The 25,276-nt window shown below is 44.4% G+C and overlaps 1 protein-coding gene across 6 annotated transcripts in view; it reads left to right on the forward strand.

Moving 5' to 3' along the window:
• The window catches only part of Afg1l (AFG1 like ATPase), a 156,575-nt gene that overhangs the window by 93,775 nt on the left and 37,524 nt on the right, over positions 1–25,276 (forward strand). For all 6 annotated transcript variants that reach the window (XM_085690825.2, XM_085690822.2, XM_048425158.3 and 3 more), the window contains one exon: positions 12,137–12,219. In XM_085690825.2, coding sequence (XP_085546951.2) covers positions 12,137–12,219 — 83 coding nt within the window. The remainder of the gene's footprint in view (positions 1–12,136; positions 12,220–25,276) is intronic.

A 25,276-nucleotide genomic window follows, 5' to 3' on the forward strand; every position in this document is an offset into this window, starting at 1 on the left:
TCCCTGCCACTTTCGTATCAAATGTGCCCTATGACTCCCCTCCCCTCTCTGTAACTCTAGGAAATTATTTCCACCTTCCCACGTGTGTCGAGACTGGTGTTCTAATATATGACCTACGTTAGAGAATGTTTCATGGGCTCCTGAGAAGAGTCTGTGTTTGCAGTGTTCGGCTGGAATACTTTATAGATGTCTGTCAGGTCCTTTTGACCTATGCTGTCATCTGACAGTAATGTCTCCGTTTGTTTGTTTGAGTGGCTCATCTGTTGGTGACAATGAAGTACGGAAATGATCCCCTACTGCCGTGTTGGAGTAGACCTGTGACTTTATGTCTTGTAGAATTTGTTTTGTGGAGTTGGGTACACTGGTGTTTGGTGTGTGTTTGCTTAGAGTTGTAATGTCTTCTTGATGGGTTGCTCCTCAGTCAGAAGTGATTTTTTTAAAAAACTTTTTTGATCAGTTTGGTTTGGATTTGTTTTCCCAGGCCTTAGTGGTGATGCCTGCTCATGTCCCAGCTCCGTATGCTTAGAATACCGTGTTCCGTCATTTTACACTAAGGTAGTGTCCACCTTTGGTGAGGCAGAGAATAGATGGATCCTGCTTTCTCAGTCCAACCTGCTGGTCTATGTCTATTGTTTCGGAGGATTTAGAGTTACTATTGAAAAGTGTGTGTTCCAGTTGTGTGGCTTGAGCAGTTTGTGGGGCCACTGACAGTGGAACCCATATTTATCCCTAGTGCACGAACTGGCTCTCTGGAGCCCATTCCCTATGGAGGGATACTTTGCTCTGCCTCAATACAGAAAGGAGGGCCTTGGTTCCACCTCAAGTAAATGACAGACTATCGACTCGCTATGGGAGGCCTCACCCTCCCTGAGGGGTGAATGGGAGTAGGGGCTGAGGGGAAAGTGGGGAAAGCGGGAAAAGGAGAGGAAGAGGGAACTGGGATTGGCATATAAAATAAAAAAAAGATTGCTTTAAAATTAAAAAAGATAGAGGGATAGAAAAATCACACGGCTAAGTAATTGCCAGAGGAAGTGAGTTTAGTGAAGTGAAAAATGTGTTCACGATTGGGAGGAAAAGAACATGGTGGGCACCTTGAGGCAAACAGCTGAACATCCCAGACCATCGGAACCAAGGCTCCCCACCGCCGTTAGCTGTCTGGTACCTGGGAAGTGTCTTGTGGGCCAGCTCCTTCCTCTCTGTTAGTAGATCTGAAGTAAGTGTTGGCTTTGGTGGACTGGCTAAGCTGCAGCTGCACGTTGTGTAATATAAACCAGCGCGGCCCATCTATGAAATGTAAGGAACATCTTTAGCGCATCCTGAAAAGTCAGTCACAAAATTTACATGCATGAGAGCACTTCCAAGGAAGCAGTGTCCACATTTAAAAATCAGCTGTGAGGAACTGGGAAGCTGGCACAGTGGGTAAATGTGAGGACCTGAGTTTGAATGTCCAGCAGCCTTGTAAATGCCAGGTGTGATGTCTGCCAGCATCCCAGCCCTTACGGTCCCCAGGCAAAGCTGGTTAACGACGCTGGCCCCAATTGGCAGCTCTGGGCTCAGCGAGAGACCTGCCTGCCTCAGAAAGTAGAGTGAAGAGTGATCAAGGAAGACCCCAAACATAAACCTCATACCCTGACATGTGTACACTCATGTATACCAACACATGTGCATCATGTACACAGACACATTCACACACGCACCAAATCAGTGGTAAGCCAGTGGCAGTACATGCCTGTAATCCCAGCACTTAGGAAGCTGAGACAGGTGGATCACTAATTTGAGCCAATATGGGCTATGTAATGAGTTCAGGGCTGTCTCATACTACTTAATGGGGTTCTGAAATAGACAGACAGGTTTAATTGTAATTCTACAGAACAGCAGCAAATAACTAGGGGTGTTCACATATTCCTGGTGTGAGTGGATTAGGAGAGCCACCTTAGAAAGCTGCTGGTGTCCGTGGAAGTGATGTATGTTCTCGCTGTGTGATCAAACAGCCCCTGTTGTGGGGATATTCAACAAGAAGAGGGCAGACACACCGCAGCAGAAACCACATGCGAGAATGTTTGTTGCTACATTATTAATAAAAGATAAATAACTGGAAGCCTCAGCTGTCCCTCAACAGTGGAGCAAGCTGTGCTCAGTGGTGCGTGCCTATAAGCCCAGCCTTGGGAGGTGGAGGCAGGGGGATCAGGACTCACAACCATCATCATTACATGGTGACTTAGAGGTCAGCCCAGGCTGCGGGAGACCCTCTTAAGGAACCAGAAAGTAAACCAAACCAAACAAACAGTAAACAAATAAATAAGTAAAGCTGCGCTAGCATGAATCTGCCTGGGCAGACTCACAGAGTATGAGAGCAACAGGTAAGTTGCTCTACCATAACAAACATATCACATAACGTAAAGGAACAAACATCACAAGCATAAAGGAAGCCACATTTGAAGGAGTGTGTTCTGTTCTGTGTGGTTCCCTAGAGAAAGCTCCCACATCAGGCCAGCTTCTATGGTGCTGGAGTCAGGGTTCCTGCTGCCCTTGGGGAGATAGAAAGGGATGCTGGGACTGCAGAGGTTCTAGTGATACTCCATTTAGATGGAGACATTTGTGCTTTATGTGTTTGTATGACATCTTAATAGCAAAAGCTAAACTGTACAGAAGTTTATTTATTTAAGGTTTTGATCATTGTTGCTGGAGAGATGGCTCATTAGATAACAGAGCAAGTCAGAAGATGTGAGCTGGGATCTTTGGTACCTACATAAAAAATTAGATGTGGATACATGTGCTTGTGACCCCAGAAAAGTGGGAGCTAGAAATAGGATGATTGGCAGGATGTACTGCCTGGAAACCACACACACTTTTAAGACATGGTTATCTTACATGAGACCTAAGCTGCTGGTAAAGCTGCCTCAGAAACACTGATCTTTTCCTCACCTTTCTGGTTTGGCTCATTTTCTCCCTTATTCTTGTCCCTTACTCGCGCAAGTCTGTTCTTTGCATAACAAATAAGGTGGTATGTCATAAAGCCTTATTGTATTTACACCTATAGTTATTTTATTCTCATAGGCGTTTGAAGATTTCAAAAATAATTGCACTTAGAATCATGCGTATAATCATCTGTTTCTCACTGTGTTTTGAACAAGGCCTCAGATTCATATGTAGCTGAGGCTGGCTTTAAGCCTTTGACTGCTGGGGTTCTAGGTGTGCGACATGGCATCTGGTTTATGTGGTGCTGGAGACGAACCCACAGCTCCCTACACACTAAGCAAACAGTCTATCAACTGAGCTACATCCCCAGCCTTCATCTGCCATTTCTCTTCTCATTCTTTCTCTGTGTGTGAGTGTGTGTGTGTGTGTGTGTGTGTGTGTGTGTGTGTGTGAGAGAGAGAGAGAGAGAGAGAGAGAGAGAGTATGTGCATTGTGTGTTTTAAGATTTTTTTAAAAATGTATATGGGTGTTTTGTTTATGCCTGGGCCCCTCAAAGGCTAGAAGAAGGCTTTAGATCCCCTGGAACTGGAGTTACAAGCAGTTGTGAGTCACCATGTGGATGCTAGATTGGAATCCAACCCTGAGGTATCATATCTCCAGCCCCCCATTATTTCTTTATATCTAGGAAAACACAAAGCATGTAATTTATTAGCAGACTTTTTTTGTTAAATTAGCAGACTTTTTATAAAGGGACTAGATGATTTTTTAAAAAAAAATTTATTTTTATGTTTGGAGCCAAAAATTTCATTTTGTAGCCATGGCTGGCCTGGAGCTGAGAGACATCTTCCTGTCTCTGCTTCCTGTCTCTGCTGGGATTAAAGGTAAGTACCACTATGCCTAGTCTTCTTCTTTTATGTTTCTAAATATGTGTAATAAATTGAGATGTGTATTTGTGTGTGTGTGTGTGTGTGTGTGTGTGTGTGTGTGCTCAATAATAAGAATGGATGACATTTTTTTAGTTCAGGAAGATAAAGTTTCAAGAAGAATTAAGCATTTGGACTTAGTTATTAAGACATTTTATTTTCTGGAAGAGAATAGTCTCATTCATTTTTCTTTTTATTTATTTATTTATTTTACATACCAACTACAATTTACCCTCCCTCCTCTCCTCCTGTTCCCTCCTCCTACCTCCCTTCTACCATCCTCCCTCCCATCCACTCTTTCTCCCTCTCCATTCAGAAAGGGTAAGGTCTCCCATGACAGTCAACCAATGTTGGCAGAGGTTTCTGTCCCGCCCAGTTCTGCAGTCATTCAATCCCAAAGAAACACACAGAGGCCTACATTAATTATAAACTGGTTGGCTTATTAGCTCAGGCTTTCTTATTAACTAACTCTTACATTGTACATTAACCCATTATTCTTGTCTGTGTTAGCCACGTGGCTTGGTACCTTTTATCAGTGAGGCATTGTCATCTTGCTTCCCCTGCATCTGGGTTACGACTGCAGGCTGAGACTTTCCTCTTCCCAGAATTCTCCTGTTCTGGTTGCCTTGTCTATACTTCCTGGCTGGCTACTGGCCAATCAGAATTTTATTAAACTAATACAACTGATAAATCTTTACAGGGCACAAGACCATTGTCCCACAGCAAACAAAGCATGACATATCAAGTTGAGGTAGGACCAAACTGCTCCCCCTCACATCAGGGCTGGGCAAGGCATCCCACCATAGGGAATAGGAACTCCAAAGAGCTAGCTCATGCATCAGGATCAGGTCCTGATTCCACTGCTAGGGGCCCCGCAAACAGACCAAGCTATATAACTGTCACCTAAATGCAGAGGGCCTAGGTCAGTCCCTTGCTGGCTCCCAGCTGTTGGTTCAGAGTCCACAAGCTCCCACAAATTCTGGTCAGCTGTCTATTTTGGTTTCCCTGTCATGCTCTTGACTTACTTTGCACATATAATTCCTACTCCCTCTCTTCAAATGAACTCCTAGAACCCGGCCCAGTGCTTGACTGTGGATCTCTGCATCTGCTTCCATCAGTTACTGGATAAAGGCCCTAAGATGACAGTTAGGGTAGTCACCAATCTGATTACAACAGAAGGCTAGTTCAGGCACCCTCTCCACTACTACTGGGAGTCTCAGCTGGGGTCATCCTTGGGGGTTCCTGGGAATTTCTCTGACACTGGGTTTCTCCCTAACCCCATAAGGGTCCCCTCTATCAAGATATCTCTTTCATTACTTTCCCACTCCATTGTGCCCCCAACTCGACCATCCTGATCCCTTGTTTTCCCATCCCCCCATTTTCTCACCTCTATACCCTGCTCTGCCCCCAGTTTACCCTGGAAATCTCATCTTTTCTTCTTCTCAGGCAGATCCATCCCTTTTGGTGTCCTTCTTGTTACCCAGCTTCTCTGGGACTGTGGATTGTAGCCTAGGTATCCCTTGCTTTACATCTAGTGTCTACTTATGAGTGAGAACATACCGTGTTTGTCTTTCTGTGTCTGGCTTATCTCACTCAGAACGGTTTTTTCTAGTTCCATCCATTTGCCTGCAAATTTCATGGTGTCATTGTTTTTTACTGCTGAGCCATACTCCATTGTGTAGATGTACTACATTTTCTTTATCCATTCTTTGTTTGAGGGGCATCTAAGTTGTTTCCAGGTTCTGGCTATTATAAATAATGCTGCTATGAACATAGTTGAGCATGTGTCCTTGTGGTATGATTGAACATCCCTTGGGTATATGTCCAAGTGTGATATCACTGGGTTTTGAAGTAGACGATTCCCAATTTTCCAAGAAATCACCACAGAGATGCAGAGAGGGTTCAAATACAGAAGTCTGTCAGTGTAGTCCAGCATATCAACAGACTGAAAGAGAAAATACAGAAGTCTGTCAGTGTAACCCAACATATCAACAGACTGAAAGAGAAAAAACCCACCTGATCATCTCATTAGATGCTGAAAAAGCCTTTGACAAAATCCAACACCTCTGCTTAATAAAGGTTCTGGAGAGGTCAGGAGTATTAAACAAAAAGTATTATGTTTAAGTATGTTAAGGAACATACTTAAACATAATAAAGGGCTATCTACAGCAAGCTGACAACCAACATCAAATTAAATGGAGAGAAACTCACAGCAATCACAATGAAATTAGGAACAAGACAAGCCTGTTCACTCGATGTCTATTCAATATAGTATTTGAGGTTCTAGGTAGAAAAATAAGGCAACAAAAGGAAATCAAGGAGATACAAATTCAAAAGGAAGAAGTCAAACTTCCCCTATTTGCAGATGATATGATAGTATTCATAAGTGACCCCAAAATTTCTACCAGGGAACTCCTACAGCTGATAAACACCTTCAGTAATGTGGTTGGATATAAGATTAACTAAAAAAAAAATCAGTAGCCCTCCTATATACAAATAATAAATGGGCTGAGAAAGAAATTAGAGAGGGGCCAGAGAGATGGCTCAGCAGTTAAGAGCACTGGCTGCTTTTCCACAGGTCCTGAGTTCAATTTCCAGGATCCACATGTGAGCCACCAGGATCCACATGGTGGCTCACAACCATCTATAGTGCGATATGATGCCCTCTTCTGGCCTGCAGGCATACATGCAGGCAGAACACTGAATACATAATTAATAATGATAAATAAATCTTAAAAAAAAAGAAATCAGAGAAACAACACCCTTTACAACAGCCACAAATAATATAAAATATCTTGGGGAGTAACTCTAACCAAACAAGTGAAATGCCTATATGAACATTAAGTCTTTGAAAAAAGAATTTGGGAAAGAGATCAGATCAGAAGATCTTCCATGTTCATGGATCAGTAGGATTTACATGGTAAAATTGACAGTCTTACCAAAAGCAATTTACAGATTCAATACAATCCCCATCAAAATCCCAACACCATTCTTCACAGACCTCAAAAGAACAAATACTTATTTTTCTTTTGATTACTAATGGGCAAAACCAACCAAACTTTCATCCCTCAACTTTCTGTTTAACATAGTCAACTAGGTAAGCAGAAACTCAACTGGTGCTGCTGTTTTGTCCTCCCTCCCTCCCTCCCTCCCTCCCTCTCTCTCTCTCTTCCTTCCTTCCTTCCTTTCTTTTTACACTACGCTCTTAATTATTAAAGAAAATGTATGTGAAGTATAGGCAAATCTTTTCAGTTTTTTCTTTAGAGGTTAATATGCTGTAGTTTAGAATGGTTTTCTCCACCAGGTATGTTGTTCCTGGTCACACTGGGAAAGACGAATGCCTCTCGCCTTTTCAGCCCCGAGGAAGAACCCAGCACCTGGCACATGCTGGGCAAGTGCTAGATTCCAAAGCTCTGGCCCCAGCCTCAGACTGGGGATGAAGTAGAAGCCACAGAAAGTAACTTTGTGAGGTGCACTGTACCCTGCGGGTACAGTCAGAGTTGCTATAAGTGCGACAGTAGATTTGCGGACAGTGTCAGCGGCTGAGGTACAGGGACTGGATTCATACTTCTTCCCTTCCAAAGTCAAAGGCCTTTGACTCATGTTGTCTGCAGAATGTAATCTCCTCCCTTTTCTCCCCCAGATCTTCCTAATTGCATTTTCAGAGTATTTAATTGTATTTGTCCTTTGTACATAAATACACAGAGTATTTGAAAATAAATTTCCCTTGGAGGCTGATTGGTACAGTGTTTATGCATGACCCCAGTGCTGTTGGGAGGTCACAGGTCTTGTGAAGGTACCCAGAGATTGGGGAATTTCCTAGAAACCAGACAGACCCTTTAGGTGTATCCTCAACTTGGAGATGGTATAGTCTTCACCCCTTTGCAAAGTGCTTTGAAGAATCTAGGCCAGGGTAAGTGCAAACAGGCTGAAAATTTGACGTTTATTTTTCTCTAAAAATATAAACTGGGAGTTAATCTTTGGCAGACAATTAAGAGCCCGCATCCCAGGGCTTTGGTTGCAGTTCTGAGCGGCTGATTAGGTGTTCCTTGGTGGTGATTACTGCAAGCACAAATGCAATCATTTATTGCGGCTTAATCACTCACATGTTTGAGAAGTTAGTTACCCAGAAAGAGAAATTGAAGCTTGTATAACTTCCATTAGCCTTATTTTTAATAGCAAAAAAAAAAATTAAAGAAAGAAAGAAAAAGAGAGAAAAGGAGAAGAAATTATGACTAAATTAGGAATATTGGGTCACATAGGATAAATTGTGGTTGACGAGAGATGCGGAACCTGGCAAATACATTGCAGTGAGCAGATGAGTGACTGCCCTCGCTCACAGTCCAGGATGGGCTTCCTCGGGGACACGGAGGAAGGCTGGTTCTTTAATTGGGGGATTTTCTTCCTTTGAGCTGATGGCTGAGCCCTCCCTCACCATCACAGGGGGGTAAAGGGGAGGATAACTCTCTCTTATTCAAAGTAGAAGAGAGAGGGGATGGGGCGAGCAGTCGATGAGGATGGCTTTTGGTTTTGTTTTGAACAGGAGAGAGCAGGAAGGTGCATTTGGGCAGTGCTACCTTCCTTTGTGCTGTGCAGGGTCTCGGGCTCCCGCTCTGAGTGAGGCTGGGGTGGATCTGAGACGCTGAGCCCAGGGTGACTGTGAAGGCGTTCAAGAGGCCATGACTTTGTAGGGTTCAGGGACCGTTCTTCTCATAAGTTCTGCCAAGCCTCAGCTGTGTGGATGCCTCCAGAGGCTGCTTGCTGCTCATTTATGAGAAACAAATTTACAACCGCAGCTACAGAATCCTAATGATGTCCATGCACCTACCCTCTAGTTTTCTGGATCTGTGCTCTTAAGGTGACTCGCTGGAGATCACCAAGACTATCCTGGTGTTAGCGCTGGAAGTCATGTGTCCTGAGAAGGCCTCTGTTATGAAGAGCCCGCAGTCTCCAGGGCATGGCGCACTCTGCTCTACCCACTCCTTAGCAGCTGTAGCATGGGAGGAGGGACATTGTTTTCTTGCTGCCACTGTGGGCAGTCCTCTGCTGTGGCCCCAAGAAGGAGGCCTGTGTGTTTACACAGTGGTAAACCTTAGGAGGAAGGATGCTACTGCCCAGGTGTGCCCAGATGTTACGTTCTGGCGAGTCACTGGTGAACAGTCAATGTCTATAACATGTGCAGGCCTAAACAGTTCCTTCTGACAGGCTCTCATTCCTGTGTGCTCGACTGTTGGCTGATCTGGCTTCCTCAGTACCATGGTGAGTGGCTGTGACTGGCGTAGCTGGGGACTGGCTGACATGTTGTCTTCACGTGATTGCAGAACCTTGTCAGGTCCTTTATGGGAAGGTGAGGTTTTCTTGTGGCACAGTGGCCCATGGGCAGTTGGATACTCGCCTGGGATTTGAGAGTACCAGACGAAGTATTCTACACTTTTTTTTTTTTTTTTTTTTGGTACTAGAGGTTGAATATAGCCCCTGTGTGCCAGGCAAGCCCTGTATCACAGAGCTGTCCCTTAGCCTTCTTTGTATGTTGTATTTTAAGAAGGGCCCTCACTAATCACCAGGCCTAGTGGATTTGTTTGCCACAAGGTCTGTCTATGAGTCCGGATTGTTCTTAGCTGCATGCCAGTCCCCATGCCTCCACCTCCTGAGCGCTGGGATGATAAACACGCACTGCCATGCCCACCACTCCTGTCCATCTTAAGTAATAAGATTCCAGGCATGAACCACGGGTCCTGCTTCCTATTGGTTGACATGTCAGCGCCACATTGTAAGAACATGTTAGGGTAGAGAGATGTTTGAGCTATTTTGGAAGTTCTGTCCATTCTCACTATTTTGGCCTCAGAGATTTGAAAGATTCAATTTTTATTAATAAAAACAGTAAAGTTATAAAGGTATAGCTTGCCTTTCTTTTTAAAAAAAGATTTATTTATTTTTGTATATGGGTGCTCTATTTTCATGCCTGATGGAAGAGGGCATCAGATCCCACTGTAGATGGCTGTGAGCCACCACGTGGGTGCTGGGAATTGAACTCAGGACCTCTGGAAAAGCTGTCAGTGCTCTGAACCACTGAGCCATCTCTCCATCCCCAAGACACAACTCTTCATCATCAGTTTTATAGAGGCATTTTCATTCTGAATACAAACTAAAAGGACATTCTATAAATGTATCTTGACATATCCTGAAAGCCCTGCTGCTCAATGAATATATATGTTCGTCTATATGCACATGTGTTCCCTTCCCACAGAACCCCAACTAACACAGGTAGGTGTTGCAAGGTGATAGGCTTGTGTAAAAAGGTATTTGGAGTGTGTGTGTGTGTGTGTGTGTGTGTGTGTGTGCATGTGTGTGTGCACGTGTGTGTGACTTACATGTACGTTTGCAGCCTGGAGAACGGAAAGAGATTATTAGGATAAAGAAAGGGTTGGGTTGAAAGGAGGTATCTAGAGTAGGAGAAGGTGCTAAGATACCCCGACTGGAAGGAATCTAAGGGACTAGGGCGCTGGCAAACATTTAGAAATGAAGGGTGTGTCTGTAGAAAGTACCAATTTAGTGTGGTTATTTGTTACTATAGATGTCTGACCCAGCTCCCAGATCGAAGATCCATAAATTGTTCTTTCTGGTAGTTTCCACCTTATTTCAGAGCAATGGGAATTGCCTATTGTTTTGCTTTCTTTTGTTATTTGTTTTTTGAGACAGGGGTTCCTCTGTGTAATAGCTTTGTAGATCAAGGTGGTCTCGCACTCATAGAGACCCTCTTGCCTCTATGCCCCCACCCTGCGTCCCCACCGTGTTACCACCCCCACCCCTATATTGCTCTCCCCCCATTCCCCCAGTGCTGGGATTAAAGGTGTACACCACCATGACCAGCTGGCTGAGAACTGTCTATTTTCAGCATAAACTCAAATGTAGGTACTTGGGGAAATTTACTAACAGTACAGTTTTGGCAAAGTTTTTGGAAAACATAATACAAAACTTACTTTTAAATTAAATTATTATTTTATTGACTTTGTATATATTTAATATTGCAACTGTGGTTTTATGACTCTTACATAAGTTAATTTTTTTTTTTTGGTCTAAGCTCATATAACTTCATTGAAACATCTCAGGAATTTTATATATATATATATATGCAAAAAGCTTATAATTCCAAGTCATTTCATGTTTTTGTTTGTTTTGTTTGTTGGTTGTCAGAACCATTTCTCCAAGCGTTTATTGTTTTGTTTTTTAACAACAAAACATAACAAAATAAAGTATAAGATAAAACAAAAACCATCACTTTGAAGTCTTACAAGGCAAACCAACAGGAGGAGAAGAACCTAAAAGAAGGCACAAGAGTCAGAGACCCACTCACTCATACACTCAGGAGTCCCATAAAAACACTAAACCGGAAGCTGTAATACATATGCAGAGGCGCCGGTGCAGACCCCTGTAGGCCCTGTGCTTGCTGTTTCGGTCTCTGTGAGTTCGTGTGAGCTTTGCTTAGCTGCTTTAGGGGCTCCCCTTCTGGTGCTTCCTCCCCGGGCTCTTACCTTCTTTCTGTCCTTCTGCCTCCTCTTCTGCTGGGTTCCCTGAGCTCTGAGGGGAGGAATCTGATGAAGACATCCCATTTAGGACTTTCTCTCCTTAATATTTGGCTGTGGGTCTCTGCATTTGGTCCCATCTGCTGAAGGAGGAAGCCTCTCTGATGATGGTTGAATAAGGCCCTGATCTGGAAGTATAGTAGAATGTCATTAGGAGTCATTTTATCATTCTTGTATTTGTTGTTATTATTATTATTATTATTGGCTGTAACACCTGAGTCTGCATTACCCTCTCGGTACTGTTCGCGTACCACCGTACTGTACCGGGCAAGAGCCTGGAGATTGAAAGAACACACAAGAGACCTGGGTCGTTTGAAAGGAGATCAGCCGAATGCTATTTTTTCAAAGTTGGGAAAATCCTTCCCAAGCCTAGCTGCTGCACTAGGAATTTCCCCCAGGTAGGTGGGAAATTGCCACACCCAAGATGGAGTAAACAATGCCCTACTGCTAACCAGGCAGGGCAGAGGGAACACAGGTTCAAACTTAAATGCTGGCTCACCAGAGACTGTCCTCAAGATGAACACCAGGAGCAGGGATAGACCCATGGGCCCTACAATTGGCCAGCAGCATTTGGTTTTACTCTAGGTCCCTGGGTCATCTCATCTCCTGTTCTTGGTTACCTAAGCAGGGTGGGTATGGGTTCTCTCATGGATTGATTCTTGTCAAATCTATTTCTTGTTTTAAAAGATGTTTTCTGTGTCTCTATTGTAGGAATATTGCAATACGGTCCAGCTAGATTCTGGGATAGATTATCGGAAAAGGGAACTTACTCCTGCAGGAAAACTCTACTACCTGTAAGTGTTTTCTCTGTGTGTGTGTGTATGTGTGTGTGTGTGTGTGTGTGTGTTTAATTTTCCAGACTTATAATTTAATAACTTAGTGGGAGAAGACTAAGAAAATAAGTACTTTATTAGAAGTGGAAAGACTAATTCTGAATTTCACAATTTTTAAACGAATATTATGATGTTAACTTCTCTATACAGCCTTGCCCATCCATATTTGCATCGTTTCTAATGTGTGATTGGGTGAAACCCTAATTAGGTTTTGGGGAGAAGATGACAGATGGTTAGGAAGTAATGAGTCCCCTCAAAAGAGGCTGTGAGATTAAGAGAGTATCTTCATGTGATAAAGGAATTAATTATTTGTGGCCATCTTCTGACAAGTGTTCCCTCTCTGTCCCCCCAAATTGTTGCTGTATTTTGTCCGACAGTCTGTCTTCATTTACCGTTGTTGACTGACTCCCATGCAGAACCAATGCAAAATGTTTCCCATATGCAAATACAACAGAGTGTCTTTTAAAAGATTCTCCTGCGTAGGAGCAATTTATAGTAATAGATGTGTTCAGCACATGCAGTTAATGCTGAGAAAACAAGTAGCGTTTGTTTGAAAACGTCACTTGTGAGAACCCCGCGAAGGAAAGCATTTTCTAGATGCAGCACTTGTTTGGTATCTGACGACAGCGTTTGGCGCATAGTGGGATCTTGGGGACCACATCACAGGCCTAATTGTAATTTAAGTAAAAGGCATGTTTCTGGTAATTTAAATCCTGATGACAACGTGCATATGAGAGGTCGAGAAAACTTCTTGTCTTTGCCGCCTTGTAAGCAGAAGCACTTACTGTTTTTGAAGCAGGAATTAGGCAGAAAAATCACATAATTAAGATTGCATACTTTACAACATACCAAAGGGACTGTTGGGGCTTACATTGAGATTCCTGCAATTGTTACAGAAGTGTCTTGTCTCCCCTTAAGTACTCAGCCTTTAAAGTACTTTATAATTTAAAACAATTCTCCCAACACCATTGTCTGCTTACATATGGACGTTTTCCTCCCAGTTTCTTTTATCTTTTATTTTTCTGACATTCGTAGCCTTTCCCTGACTTGTTACCTAGTTCTTGTTTCAGATATGTGGTATTACCAATAAATAGTTATTTCCTTTTTTCAAAGGAGGCAGTTCTTATTTTCTGTTTTTAGTCAATGTACACTAATACAGAATAATTAAAATATTCTTAGTGAGGAATTTATTTTTTTCCTTCCTTCTTCCTTTTTCTTTTTCTTTCTTCTTCCTTTCTTTTCTTTCTTTCTATTTTTTTGGGGGGAGGGGACAGGGTTTCTCTGAGTAGCAGCTCTGGCTGTCTGGGAATTCGCTTTGTAGATCGGGCTTGAACTCACAGAGATCCTCCTGCCTCTGATTAAAGGTATGCACCACCGCCAGGCTTCTGAGGAACTTAAGTGAAGAAAATGTGCTGGGGCCTGGGTCAGTCACAAGTGCTCACTGTGCCGGCGTGAGAACCTGGGTCTGAAAAGCTGGATGAGGCAGCAAGCCTCACCTATTAGCCCAGCAGTAGGGAGGTGGAGACAAGGCTCTCTGTGCTCACTGGCCAGCCAGTGTGGTCAAATCTAAAGTTCTAGGCTCAGTGAGAGACTCTGCCTCAAAAAGCCTGAGGAGAGCAATGATTGAGGAAGTCACCAGACATTGACCTCTGGTTTACACATACACACGGACACACACGGACACACACCACACACGGACACGCATGCACACACACATATGCATGCATACAGGCACACACATGCAGGCACACGTCTACATCACGAAGTCTCTGTATGATGCTGACGCAGACTTAGTGGGGTTTCTTGTGGTGAAAAAGTTACTTTTGATGAGAACATAGACATTTTTCTCTCTTTGACCTCTCTCTGGTGTACCCAGTGCTCTTCCTGATAAAACTTGGCGATTTTATTTTTAAACTCATTTATGTTTATTTTCTTGTGTGTGTGTATGTGTTTATACATACACTTTGATGCTTTGATGCATTCATACATGCATCCCATGGCACATGTGTGAAGGTCAGAAGTAGTTTGTGTGAATTGGCTCTCTTTTTCCTCTGTGTGGATTCTGGGGATCAAAATCAGGTCATCAGCTTTTAGTTCAAGCACTTAACCCTCTGAGCCATCTTGTGTACCTACAAAGCAAGGCAATTCTAGCATAGTGAAACTCAATTCCATTCCTAAGACATGTGGTGGGAGAACACAGCCTCATGCTGGCAATCTCAGAGTCCAGGGAACCAGAATGTCCAAGGGAACCCTGAACTACATCAGGATGGGAGGCTCAGGGTATATCCTTATTCTTGTCTTTCTTTCCTGATACGAAAGACTGAACCTAGGACCCCACAGACGCTGGGCAAGCACTACACCACTAAACTATACCCCAAGCTCTCTTATTTTACTTTTTATTTATTATCTATTTTTTAAATATTTACTTTTATTATTTTAAATTATGTGTATGGGTTTTTGTTGGGAGTGGGTATCAGCATGTGATGCAGGTACCCCGTAGACTAGAGGTAGCAGATTCCGCCTGAGGCTGGAGCTGCAGGTAGTTGTAAGCTGCCTGAAAGGGGCACTGGGCACCCAGTTCAGTTCAGGTCCTCCGCTGAACAGTGCGTGCTCTCAGCCCTGAGTCAGCCCTCCGGCTCATTTTCTTTATGTTTTGAGACTCTCACCCAGTTGCTGGGCGTGGTCTTGGATTCCCTCTGAGACCAAGCATGTCTTGAACGTGTGAACTTCTTGAGATGATAGGCCAGTGCCCCCCAGGTCTCACATTTATAGAAAAACTTGCTACATCTCCCCTTGTAACTGACTTGTGGGCAGTGCTATACCTTTCCCTGTTAAAACATGTTTCTCTTGATTACTCTCCAGCTAAAATCTGGAATCTGTTTCTGAATATGGGGTCCAGAGTACTCTCCCATTGATTTCACTAGAGTCAACTGCCTGTAAATCAGAAGGCAGCCTTCTCCCCAGAGGATGCCAACCACTGTTGGATTTCCTTACAATCAGTCTCCCATCCATGATCCTTAGTTAAATAGAAATATTCAGACAAGATGGATGCATTCAGGGTGGTGGGACTGAGGCTAGAAATATTCAGTAGCTCGGCACTTTTCTTCTTCAAGTTTCCAAAGAAAATAAAAAATACCCCAAAGCTAGAATACAAATAATACTAAGAATTACCAGAGATTTTATTCCAAACAACCTGCGAAGCTGACATGGAGCAACGTCTGTCGTTCAGAGTATTGTCTGCTTCCTCAGAACTGATTCTTACAGGCGTTTCCTGTTCAGTAGTGTGTGTATGTGTGTGTGTGTGTGTGTGTGTGTGTGTGTTAGTGTCTGAAGGTGTGCTCCTCCCACAACACACATGTGGAGGTCAGGGTCTTTGAGTCGGGGGCATGTTCGTCGCTGCGCTGCACACTCCAGGCAAGCTGCCGCTTGAGTGGACTCTCCTAGCTCTGCTGTATTGCTATAGGAATGCTGGAATCACAGACACACTTCCTCCCATGCTTTTACAGCAGGTCAAGGTCCAAACTGGCATCGTCAGGCTGGTGCAGCAGGCACCTTATCCTTTGAACCATCTCCCTGGCCTTTCTGAGAAAATTCCAGAGACTTCCAACTTTCCCGAGTAGTTTTCAGTCTCCCTACGACAGACTTGGAGAAGGCAATGTTAGCAGGTGAAAGCATCCCACCATTGTCTCGTTCTCATTCTGCAGTCCTCAGACAGGCGCAGGCAGTTTCGTCCTGGATGCGGTGAGTAGGCCTCATAGGGACCCCTGTGTGAGGCAGGCGGCAGTCTGTTGAAACCCAGGCAGCTCCATTGAGCTTTGGATTTCTCATTTGCCTCTGGTGGTCACTCAGACCAATGACTCATTTAGGACCTTATGGAGCTTGTCAAGCATGACATGTCTTATGCTTTCCCAAGTAGTTACCTGCCTTAGATAGCTCTTTGGGACTGGTAGCAGATTTTGTATGTGCAGTGAACACATCTTTCCAGCAGGAGGCACAGCTATGGAGGGGCCCCATGGGATGCTGCCCCTGCTAATTGCTGTCATTTCTGCAACAGGAGGATCCACTGGTTTCCTGAAGAGAGGGTTTCAGGTCACCTCCATCTCGCATTTGCTGCTTGTTTTTCCTTTGCTTTTAGGAACTGAGTAGTGTGGATTCCCCCCTACTCCGCTGCCTTGTCCCCGTTAAGTCTGTGGAAGGATCCAGAATGGGATGCTTCTTATTCACACAACAGATCTTTCCCAAAGTCACAGCCCCTATCCGCAGCACAGCAGCTGTGGCCTTAAAAGATTTGTTTTCATTTTCTTGTCAACTGTGTGCATATGTCTATTAAATGTAATGTATGTGTATGTATACAGGTACATGGCATGTGTCTTTGTTAGTGTGCAAGTTTGTTAGGCCAGAGATTGATGTTAGTTTCTGCCTTATTTTTGAGTTAGAAATATTGCAGTGAACAGTCTCCACAAGAGTGGCTGGCCAGCAAGCTCCAGCAATCCCCGTCTCCACCTCCTCTCTCCTCAGTGCTTGGGTTACAGGCTCATAGTGGTGTCCCTGGCTCTTACATGGGTGAGGCCCACATGCTTGAATCTTACCCGCCGAGCCAGCTCCCCAAGATTTCACACTGAACAGGGGACAAGTGGCAGAGCTGGGACGTTTATGTGCTCTACCTCTGAGTTCACAGATTGACATAGTATTGTATGGATCCTGGCGAAAGAAACAACTGAGCTGTGTCAGAAACACGGGGATTTAGTTGTCTGTGCAGAGAGCAGCCGAAATGGAAGGATATACCATCGCATCCTTGTGCCTGATGCCCTGGGGTGGAAGGGCATTCTCCTGAGGCCCAGATGATCCCAGTTCAGGCCTTGAGTCCTGTGGCGTGAGAGGAGCGCCTAGTTTCTCTGGAACCTATCATGGTCCAGCTGGAATTAAGCATGGCTGCCTTCTGTCCCAAGGGTTACCCCATCTCATCGCTCAGGGTTGCTCCTGACCAGTACAGCACCAGGAAGGGTCAAGGCCTTGAGTCTCGGTGCATCCTCTCAGTGTGCAGGAGAGAGAGACCTGCAGAGGGCCCACTCTCTCAGCAGGCCACGGACTTTGATTTCAGTTGGTTCCCATCCCCCAGAATCATCACCAGCTCATATGAAGCACACTGTTAATCACCTAGTACCTGTGTATATATATACTACCCCCTCCCCGTGCACACAGGCACACAGTCCTTTGAACAGATCTCAGAAATAAGTTTCTTCTTAAATACTTTTCCAGTGGAAGCTTCCTCTCAGAGCTCCTTTCAGTTCTGCACTTCAGAAACATCTCTTTCAAGAAGAGAATCATCTTGGTGACTGTGTCTTTGAACACCATTTTTAAAAAACAACAATTAGTTGGCAAAAAAAACTCCAAAAAACAAAAAACAACAATAAAAACCTCCACAGTGTTCTAAGGCTCGAGCTCTGTTTAAGGCAAAGAGATCTGAAAGCTAAGGATGATGCTCACGCACACACCCAGCTCCCCGCAGTTAAAAGCAGCCTGCCTCCTGCCTGAGACGTGCTTTCTAAATGCTCTCTCATCCTTCAGCTGTGAGGACCACATCAATAAGTTAAGAATGCTTCTTAGCTTCATTGTCATACCTTCCCACATCTAAAATCCTGGCATAATTCTTTTGTCTTAAAATTTTAATTAAATTAATTAATTTTTGTGTTTGGGTATTGCATGTAAGTCTGTGTGTCACGTGCACATCTGGTGTTCTCAGAGGCCAGGAGACGGCATCAGATCCCCTGGGACAGGAGTTGCAGACTGTTGTGAGCTACCTGTGGGTGCTGGAAACTGACTCCAGGGCCTCTTGAAAAGCAGCCAGCACTCTTAACCACTGAGCCATCTCTCCAGCCCCTTGATTTTGATTGTGAATTATGTGTATGTGTGTCTGTTTGGGGGTGTGTGCCTATGAGTTTGGTGTCTACAGAGGCCAGAGCATTGTGGTTAGAGTTACAGGCAGTTGTAAGCTGCCCCACATGGGTGTTGGTGATCCAGCTCGGGTCCTCCGCCAGAGCAGTATGTGCTCTTAATGGCTAACCCATCTCCTCGGATCCACCCCAGCAGGGTTCTAGTTTCTGCCTGCAAGGCTGCCACTTTCTAGTTTGGAAGGTGTCTGGAACATCTAGGGACCTTTTCACCAGATCCCATAATCACAGCCTGGTGTTTGTGTCCCAGGCATTAGTAGTTATGGTTTGGATCTCACCTTTTCTTGCCAGTTAGACAGGTTTCTATTGTGCATTTGTTTTGGCCTTTTGTCTCTTTCAATAGTATTTTGTGGTTTCTAATATACAATATGCTTTACAGTTCTGTTAAATTCATTTGTTAGTACTTTATTCTTTTTATGCTCTATAAATGAATTTCCCCCCAATTTCATTTTCAGTGTCTTTATTACTACTATAACATGTAACAGATTTTTGCATGAACTGGTTTATTAATTTCTTACTAGAGTTCCTGGATTTCTAAGTACAAGATGACAGTATCTACAGAACCAGTTTGCTTCGTCCTCTGCAGGTGGGACATTTTGATGTCTTTTTTTCTTGTCTAAATCTCTTCACAGAGCTGAGCTCTAGTACAGTATAGGAAGCGAGAGATGCTGAGCCTTATCTTGTTTCTGGCCTTAAAGGAAATGACTTTTACCGTTAGTCACACCGCAGTCTCTGGGTTTTTCCACAGATGTTTGCTGTCAGTCCATAGTGTCCTGTTCCTTGGTTTGCTGAGCATTTCTGTGATTTTGTGAAGTGCATCTTCTGTTTTGCTAAGAAAATCATGTGATTTGGGCCCATTGCTATAGCAACACACTTTATGCTACTAATTGATTTCTAGATTTTAGATTAGCCTTGCATTTCTAGAGCAGATATTGCCAGACTTGTCAGTTTTCCATCCCTGAGCAGGACGTCCGAGTCAAAGCACTTAGCAGGAGGAGATTCCTATCTCAGCCCACGGCTTCCCAGGTTTCCAGCCATGTGTAGATGGCACCGCTGTCTCGGGTCCTGTGTCAGGCTGGGCACAGTGGCTGGGAGTGCCGTGGGGCCACAGCAGTGGGCAAACAGAAAAGTGAGCGTAGGAGGACAATGGAAGGGTATCGGTGTCTTGATGTCTTATCTGAGGGCATCCTCTTACCCAACTGCCTTCTACTAAGCCCCACTCTAAGGTTCCTTCACCCCCCAGTAGTGCCATGAGCTGGGAACCACGCCTTTAACATATGTTTAACAGCAGTGAAGGAGAGGGTGCTCTGGGGGCCACTTCAGCCCCAGACAGTAACGATCATAGCATAGAATCCTCTTTATGCGGTGTTCATGGGCTTGCCGGTACTTTACGGGGACGTTTATGTTTGTAGTTGCTTTCTTTTCTGGACATGTCCCAGTCTGGTTTTCATGGCCGGATAATGCTGGCCTCACAGCAACTTGAAGGACCCCATCTCTCCCTCGTCCCCTTGTTGGGTCAGTTGCTTGGTCTGCATCTTTTTAGGAGTTTGTCCATTTTATCTAGACCTGCTGGTTTGTTAGTTTGCAGCTGTTCCTGGGCAGCTTGAATACCCTTATCCAAATGCTTGGACACGGAAGTATTTCAGATGCTGGGGTTGGTTTTGTTTTATTTTGGAGATGTTTGTGTAAAGTTTATGTCAAATACCTCTAAGCTGAAGTCTAGACTTTCAGTTTAGAATTGATGTTAGTATCTTATCGTCTGCTTAACCTGGGCGAGGTTGATATAGCACCCTGTCTTTCACTGCCATCTTGTAAATACGCACGTCCACAATGCAAACATAGAGCCGTGTGTTAGCTACACATATCAGCTTCCTGCTTCATACTCTGTAAGACGTAATCACACAAATTGTTTTGCAAGTTTTTGGCTGTTCAAACCATAGAAGTGTTCTATTTGACATGATTTGGATGGACACTTAAGTAGTAATTAATTGTGCATTAACTCAAGGGCTACTGAATGAGAAATTAATACCGAGTGTGTGAAACTATTTGAAATGCCCTCTAACAAGGGGTACAGTGTGGCAGTTCCTCTTGTGCAGACTTCCCAGCAGCTATACCCATCTGTCCTGCACATCTCCTTTCTTTCTTTTTTAATAAACCGCATGTGGCAATGGTACCTCATACCACAGGACACTTCGGTTTGTCGTCACAGAATAAATCTGGCCCGTCATTCCCTGCTTAACAGCACTGGCAAAGGTATCCGGCTGTCAGTCAGTTATGCTGTGTAGGCGTACAATATGTGAGCAGATCACGTGTATACAAATTTTCAGTTTTCTTAACATTATCTTTCCCCACCCTGCTTTTATGACAAGGTCTCCCTCAGCTTGGAACTCACTTACAGAGGCCCAGGCTGCCTTTGAATTTGCACAATCCTCCTGCTTCAGTCTCTTGTACTCTGGGATCACAGGCGTGAGCTACCGTGCCCAGCTCAGGTTTCTTAGCATTCTTATCAGCTTGTTATTTCATCTTCAAACAGATCACAGGCTGAACTGAAAGTCAGTCTCCAGGACAAGAAAAACTGACCTGGCAGAAGTCCCGGGCCCTTAGTTACTTGCTGGGGACTTTTTAAAAGGCTCTCAAAACCCTCTTGCCACCTTCCCTCATTATTCGACTTCTCTTTTATCTTTATTGTTTTTTAAAACCTTTTCCTCAGGTTGCCTTTCTGAAATTATGCAGAAAGGAATTTTTAAAGCATTTATCAAACTGCAGTTCTGCATGGTAGGCTGCTGACTTCGTTCAGGTAAGCGCAACATAGAAAGTCAGTAGACATTTTCCGTGGAGACGAGAGGGGTGAAGCCCTGCAATTTGAGGAGCTCCCACTTTCGGCATTATATACAGGTCAAGATTAATGGAGCCAGGGAAATTATCCACCAGGTGCCTGAGAAGGGTGGGAATGTGGGGCCTGAAATGGATCTTTGAGCAGTCAATTAAGCCTTTGCGTGACCGGGGAGATAAACAGCAGGGTAAAAATCCACTCGGACAACCGATTCTGTTATGTAAAACACACCTACAGGACTGGAAATACGACCAAGTCTGTTTTATATTAAGGCAAGTATAAACCAACTTAATTTTGGACCTGCCTCCAGCCCCCGATTCGGTTTGGTGTGAGGACAAAGAGCCATACAGCATGAATGCACAAGGAATCGGTAGAGTACGGAGACTCTCTGCCAGGAAAGTTTGGCAAAGAACCCCACAGGGAAGGAGAACTTTCTCTGTCAAATCAACTTTGGCTCTCTGACATAGAGAGCGCGGAGCGACAGGCACTGAGGAAAGCCAGCCCTATTCTACTTGTTGATACCTTAACAAGCTGTTGATTTTTGAAAGGGGACAAAGGCGCAAAGTGTGGTTAGCATTCTGTCCCCTTGAGTCAATCCTAATGAAGTGGGAGGTTCTTGACGAAATTAATTTCCATTTAAATTCATGCGTGACCCTCTTCCAAAAACCTCCAAGTGTTTGGGAATTTTGGTTGAGAATTTCAAATGATCCAGCAATAATAAGCTCATTTTTGACATGTTCTGTTTCCTTGAGGCTAAGTTTTATGTTGAATGCCCTGATTTCAGCTGTAAGGTTTTTTCCCCAAAATTGGAATGACTGATTAATTTTTTTTTCTGTTTACTGATTTAATGTGGAAAAGATAAACCACAATTCTCATCCTTCCAAAGCAATCAGGCTTCTAACCCAGGTACTGTACTCAGGATTCCTGCTGGAGTTGGGGGCCAGATTTCCTGGCACCTGAACAGTGGTCGATCCCAGGGCTTTTCTGACTTAAAGACGCAGTGGTACTGCTCAACAGAAAACAGAAAGCAGCTCCTCAGCACCGTTCCTGAGAGGAACAAAGGTGACAGAGCCACGAGATGGCTGGGTTTCAGGGCGTCGCAGAGCAGAAGAAAGGAGGCTGTGCGGTGCTCTGGCTGTCTTGGCCTTCAGGGGAGAGGGGCAGCTTTGGAAGAGTGGCTTTGCCTCCCATCAGAAGTGACCCTGATGCTCTTTGTGTGTCAACTTTTGATTAGCTGTGGACAGATTTTCTTTTCCTGCGTCCTGTCTACACAAAGGCCTAGTGTATTGTACCATGAGCATTTGCTGGACCCAGAGTCCAGCTGTCTCAAGGGAGCTGAAGCAAGTCAGTTTTTCCTCGCAGAGCTGGTTATGAGACCAGGGACTTGTGCACACTTGGCAGCCACTAGCACTGAGCTATACCCTGCGTGAGTGTTTGGTTCCTGCTCCTTTTCTGCTCCCTCCCAGAGAGGAAGAGAACATTCTTCAAACATTGGGCCCAATTCCCTTGTTTTCTGGTCATTACAATGGAAAGAGCTGCAAAATTCTAATAAGACCATAGACAGTATGGATTTTTGTTTGTTTGTTTTTGTTTTTTGTTTGTTTGTTTCTGTATTTTGAGACAGGGTTTCTCTGTAGCTTTGGAACCTGTCCTGGAACCAGGCTGGCCTTGAACTCACAGAGATCCACCTGCCTCTGCTTCCTGAGTGCCCGGCTGACAGTGTGGGCTTTTTTCTTTTTCTTTTTTCTTTTTTTTTTTTTTTTTTGCACTGCCAGCTTCCAGTTGGAGTATACGTTGTGATAGTCTCTAGTGTGCTGAACCTTGACATTGTATTACTTTCTATTGCTGTGATAAAACACCATAGCCAAGATAACTTATAGAGAAGAAATCTATTTGGGCTTACAGTTCCAGAGGGTTAGGATTCAAGATGATGGTGGCTGGAAGAGCAGCTAAGAGCTCACGTCTTGAACCCCAAGTAGGAAACAGAGAGTGAATTCAAAATGATGTGAGTCTTTAAACTCGCAAGGCCCTCTTCCTGTGACATACTCCCCATCATCTTTCCGAGTAGTTGCCATAACAACGCTTTCTCCCCAGCATCTTTCCAAGTAGTTACAGTAACAATGCTTCTTCCCCATCATCTTTCTTTAGGGAACATAACCAGCTCTCTCAAGCAGAAGGGCAAGGAAAGGCCCTTATCACAATCGCTGGTCACAGAGGTCAGTGACTCCTGATCCCTCCCCCTCTTTATGAAGACATTGTGGTGTTGGGGGGGGTGGTAGAGGGAGAGGAAAGGGTGCTATTATAATTGTGAGAGCAAGAGTTGGACAGTTATCAGAGGCTTGTCTTAGGGTTTCTATGGCTGTGAGGAGACGCCATGACCACACCAGCTCTTATAAAGGAAAACGGGTGGCCGGCTTTCACCTGTTGTTATCGTGGCTCAACATGGTGGTGTCCAGGCAGGCGTGGTGCTGGAGAAGGAGCTGAAAGAAAGTCTAACATCGTGACCCACAGGCCACAAGAAGTGATCTGAACTAGATGTAGTTTGATCACATGAGACCTCAAAACCCGCCCTCACAGTGACCAACAGGGCCATACCTACTCCAAAAAGGCCACACTTCGTAACATTGCCACTCGCTAGGGGCTTATAGGGGCTAATTACATTCAGATTCCTACAAGGCTTGTTGACATCTTTAGAAGTTGCCGGAAGTTAGCAATTCTGTCAACTTTGTGAGATACTTAAACAAAAACCCAAAAACCCAAAAAACTGCCTGATAGTCCATTTGATAATCGGAGGTCCCTGCACTTAATCACAGTCCCTGTGGCTGAATCTCGGCTTATCTCCCTTTTGTCTTTGTGTCACGGTGACCCTTCTCCCAGAAGTTAGCCGTTGTTATTTCATGGGTGGCTCACAGTGACCCTTCTCCCAGAAGTTAGCCGTTATTATTTCATGGGTGGCTTTCCATGAGTGGAATAGCCGTGTGGCTGTGGATTGAATCTAAAAAATCCCCACAGGCTCATGTGTTTGGGCCCAGCTGTTGGCTTTCGGAGGTTGTAGAAGTTTTAGAAAGCAAAGCTTCGCCTGAGAAGTGGGTGGCTGTGTGCAGGGGGAAGATAATAGTCTTATCAAGTTCAGCCTTAAACTTGCCCTCTGTTTATTGGTTCACAGAGATCACAGCAAGTCAGCCCCAGGCTCCCAACACAGACACTTAGGGAGAGATTCCACCCCGACAACTCTGACTTCAGGAATGGATTCATTAACCTAGCCACCTCTTAATGTTACCATCAGCACAGGGTCACCAAGTTACTCCAGCTGTGACCAAATACCCGAGAGAAACAACTTAAAGGAGGAATGACATATTTTGTCCCACGGTTTTGGAGGCTTCTGTTCACTGTTCTTGAGTCTGTTGTTTTAAGGCATATGGTAAAGCAGAGCACCACGGTGGTGGGAACCTGGGCATGACTGCCTTCCCTCACGATCTGTCCTCCAGCCGAACCCGCAGGCTAACATGGCTCTTGCTCCCTGCCGCCACATTTTGAATCCACTGACATCAGTCCATTCATGAAGTCACAGTTGCACTTCTCACGTGCCCATCAGCTGTCCGCACACCTCCAGTAGTGAACCAGTGAGGGCCATTTCCTGTGCAGATCCCAGTGCCATCCTCCTGCCTCAGCTTCCAAGGGCTGGGATCACAGGCATGCAACACCATACTGGAATGATGGACTCCTTACCAACTGGGCCATCTTTTTATGCAGCTTCTTAAGAATCCTTTAACAGTCCCAGCACTTGGGAGGCAGAGTCAGGCGGATCTCTGTGAGTTCGAGGCTAGCCTGGGCTACAGTGTGAGTTCCAGGACAGGCTCCAAAGCTACAGAGAAACCTTGTCTCGAAAAAAACTAAACCAAAAAAAAAAAAAAAAAAAGAGAGAGAGAGAGAGAGAGAATCCTTTAGCAGTTGTTCCGTTGGAGTTTTATGTGGTGACACATTTGTGTATGGTATGACATAAATATTGCCATTGCTCTCAGTTTGCCCATGCCTTTTTAATATTTTCTCTCATACAGACAGTTTATGTCTTCGTATATCAGATTAATAATTAATCTAAGATTAGATTAGGTAAGTGACATAGCTCTGAATCTCCACCTTCTTTTCTGTGGACATGTGGTGATGATGTCACCTCCGTGGCGAGGTCAGAGTAGTGTGAGGAGCTCCCTGCTGCATGCTGGTCCAACAAAGGTCA

Source organism: Myodes glareolus, chromosome 1 (assembly GCF_982192425.1).
Source record: "Myodes glareolus chromosome 1, mMyoGla1.1, whole genome shotgun sequence".
In the NCBI taxonomy this organism is placed as follows: domain Eukaryota; kingdom Metazoa; phylum Chordata; class Mammalia; order Rodentia; family Cricetidae; genus Myodes; species Myodes glareolus.